This window comes from Chelonoidis abingdonii, chromosome 14, assembly GCF_003597395.2.
Source record: "Chelonoidis abingdonii isolate Lonesome George chromosome 14, CheloAbing_2.0, whole genome shotgun sequence".
In the NCBI taxonomy this organism is placed as follows: domain Eukaryota; kingdom Metazoa; phylum Chordata; order Testudines; family Testudinidae; genus Chelonoidis; species Chelonoidis abingdonii.
In genome coordinates, this window is record NC_133782.1 from 34,926,376 (window position 1) to 34,928,966 (window position 2,591).

Here is a 2,591-nt window from a genome sequence, read left to right on the forward strand (position 1 = left end):
TCACTCCTTCTGATATTCAGTGAGCATCATACATTTTCTGATGACTTTTCCCAGAGTTTCCTTAACATCTCTGTTTCTCAGGCTGTAGATGAGGGGATTGGCCAGGGGAGTCAGGACTGTGTAGAAGAGAGAGAAGACTTTGTTGAGGTCTTGATGTGTGTCAGTGTCTGGTAACATATAGACAATGAATAGAGTTCCATAGTACATTGTCACCATGATGAGATGAGAGGAGCAGGTGGAAAATGCTTTTCTCCTTCCGGTTGTGGATGGAATTCTCAGGATGGTGGAGATGATACAAATGTAGGATGTCAGGGTTAATAGAAATGGGGGCAAGGTGAATATGGAACAGAGTATAAAGGTCACCAGTATGATCAGGCCGGTGTCACTGCAGGAGAGTTTAATCACTGGGGTGAAATCACAAAGGAAATGGTTAATTTCATTGGGGCCACAGAATTGTAACTGTGACATTAAACCTGCAACTATGGTAGTTGCCATAAATCCACTCATCCAAGAGACAGCTGCTAACTGAAGGCAGATTTTACCATTCATAAGAACAGTGTAGTGTAGTGGTTTGCATATCGCTAAATACCGGTCATAGGACATTACTGCTAGGAGGTAACATTCTGAAGCTGCAAGGCAACCAAAGAAATAATATTGTAAAATGCAGCCTATAACAGAAATGGTTCTGTCCCCAGTCAGGAGACTGGCCAGAATCCTGGGCAGGATGGTGGAGGTGTAGCAGGTCTCCAAGCAGGACAAGTTCCCCAGGAAGAAGTACATGGGGGAGTGAAGGTGCTGGTCAGCCACAATTAGTGCAGTAATGAGGATGTTCCCGGCCATGGTTACAATGTAGATCACTAAAAACGGTATGAAGAGAAGAATTTGCAGCTCCAAGAGATTGCTGAATCCCAGGAGGATGAATTCTGTGATAGATGTTTGATTTCCTCCTTTTCCTGGAGCCATAAGCTGAATATTGATTCCTTCTTTCTCTATTCTCAATGAAATTTTCTAACAAGAGACACAAAATAATGATATTGGAAGAGTTTGCTGTGAAACTGGACTCGGTAGATTTCCATCTATTTGATTCTAGGAAAGTTCAAAGTTCAAATAGAGAGTGTAATTTACATGATCTCTCAGAGCCAAGTAACTGCTTTGGTACAAGACTTTACACAAAGTTTTGGAATAGAGATTACCTATTTGCCTGCAGAAATGGGCAGGTATACAGTTAATTTGTCAGTCATCTGCCTCCAACTTTTTTCATTCATGGATGGCTAGTTTTTAAGTCGAGACAAGAGCATATATTTAGGCTTGGCAGATTTTTTTAATAAGCAATTTCCACAGTTTCAGGAAATTGTTCAGGGATCAGACAATGAGTGAGTCAGACAATTATTATTTAATGATACTAGAAGCTGAGATACAAAAAGTTAAAGATTTATTGCCATTAAAACACAAATTGCCAACATCCTATCTAAATATACAATTAATTATCCTTAAATGAAACTCTAAGAATTTCTTAAGCAGAATTCTTTTTTTTTAAACCTTGCCTAATTCTAAATTTTCAATTATTATCTATGGAAACATAGTTTCATCAGGATGTGTGTATATTGTGAAATTTATGTTCACTGATATTTACTATTAAAAATCTAATCCTTCCAATCATACATATATTGAAAGTCATAGGACTTGTATGAATTAATTCCTATTGATTCATATCATGTATTTTAGATAAAATAATTGTGATTATGTAGCTTATTCTCCTGTATGTCACAGCACTTCCGAAGTTACTCTTGCATTAAGCCCAATATCTTTTGGTTGAACAAAGTATTGACTAAAAGGTGTATCCATTGATTGACTATACTTGTGGTTCATTATTAAAAATGTTCAAGAGATAAAATAACCAAAGACAAAACAGTTCAATATGAAAAGGAGACAAACACTCTCTTTTTGAGAAACAATTCTTACACTGCAGCATGTTCTCTTTACATAGAAGCTGTGCTTCAGAGATATATATTTCAGAGAGTTGCATTTATAGAATTATTGTACATGTGAAAAACTCTTTGTACATCATTCAGATCCAACACACCAGTTTGTAACAGTTTCTGAACTTGTACATTTGTTTTGTACTTTTCTTGTCTCTATTTTGGAGACTTCATTCCAAACCAATTGGCCATTGAAATAGATCCCAGCCTGTATTAGGTCACACAATTTACATATCTTGTCTTTGACAGGCTTCTGATTTTCTAATTCCAAAGCTAACTTCAGTTTTGCACAGAATTGTAGAATACTTGACATGAGTGAAGAAAAATGTGTGGAGAAAAAAATATAATTAACAGTCATAACCAACAGATATTCATATACTGTATATGATATTCATCCAGAGGACATAATACATATGAACATGGCGTAAATAATATGTTTTACACATATGTTGGCTAACAAAAACATATATGTCAAATTGGGAAATATCTGCATTACTGTATATTAATATTGTGCATAGCTCTCTATGGATTGCTCGCTATGGTATGAGATCAAAATGAGTTGTTGGAGAAACCAAGATAGGAAAGGCAAAACCACTACCTAGATAAGCACCA

The 2,591-nt window shown here is 36.2% G+C and overlaps 1 protein-coding gene across 1 annotated transcript; it reads right to left on the reverse strand.

Moving 5' to 3' along the window:
• On the reverse strand, positions 1 to 2,374 carry LOC116822004 (olfactory receptor 11A1-like). The gene is made up of 2 exons (XM_032775562.2): positions 2,359 to 2,374; positions 1 to 953 (listed from the first exon to the last, which is right to left on the reverse strand). Exons 1-2 carry the CDS (start codon positions 2,372 to 2,374, stop codon positions 1 to 3), a joined length of 969 nt encoding a protein of 322 aa, XP_032631453.2.
• Between the last annotated feature and the right edge of the window lie 217 nt (positions 2,375 to 2,591).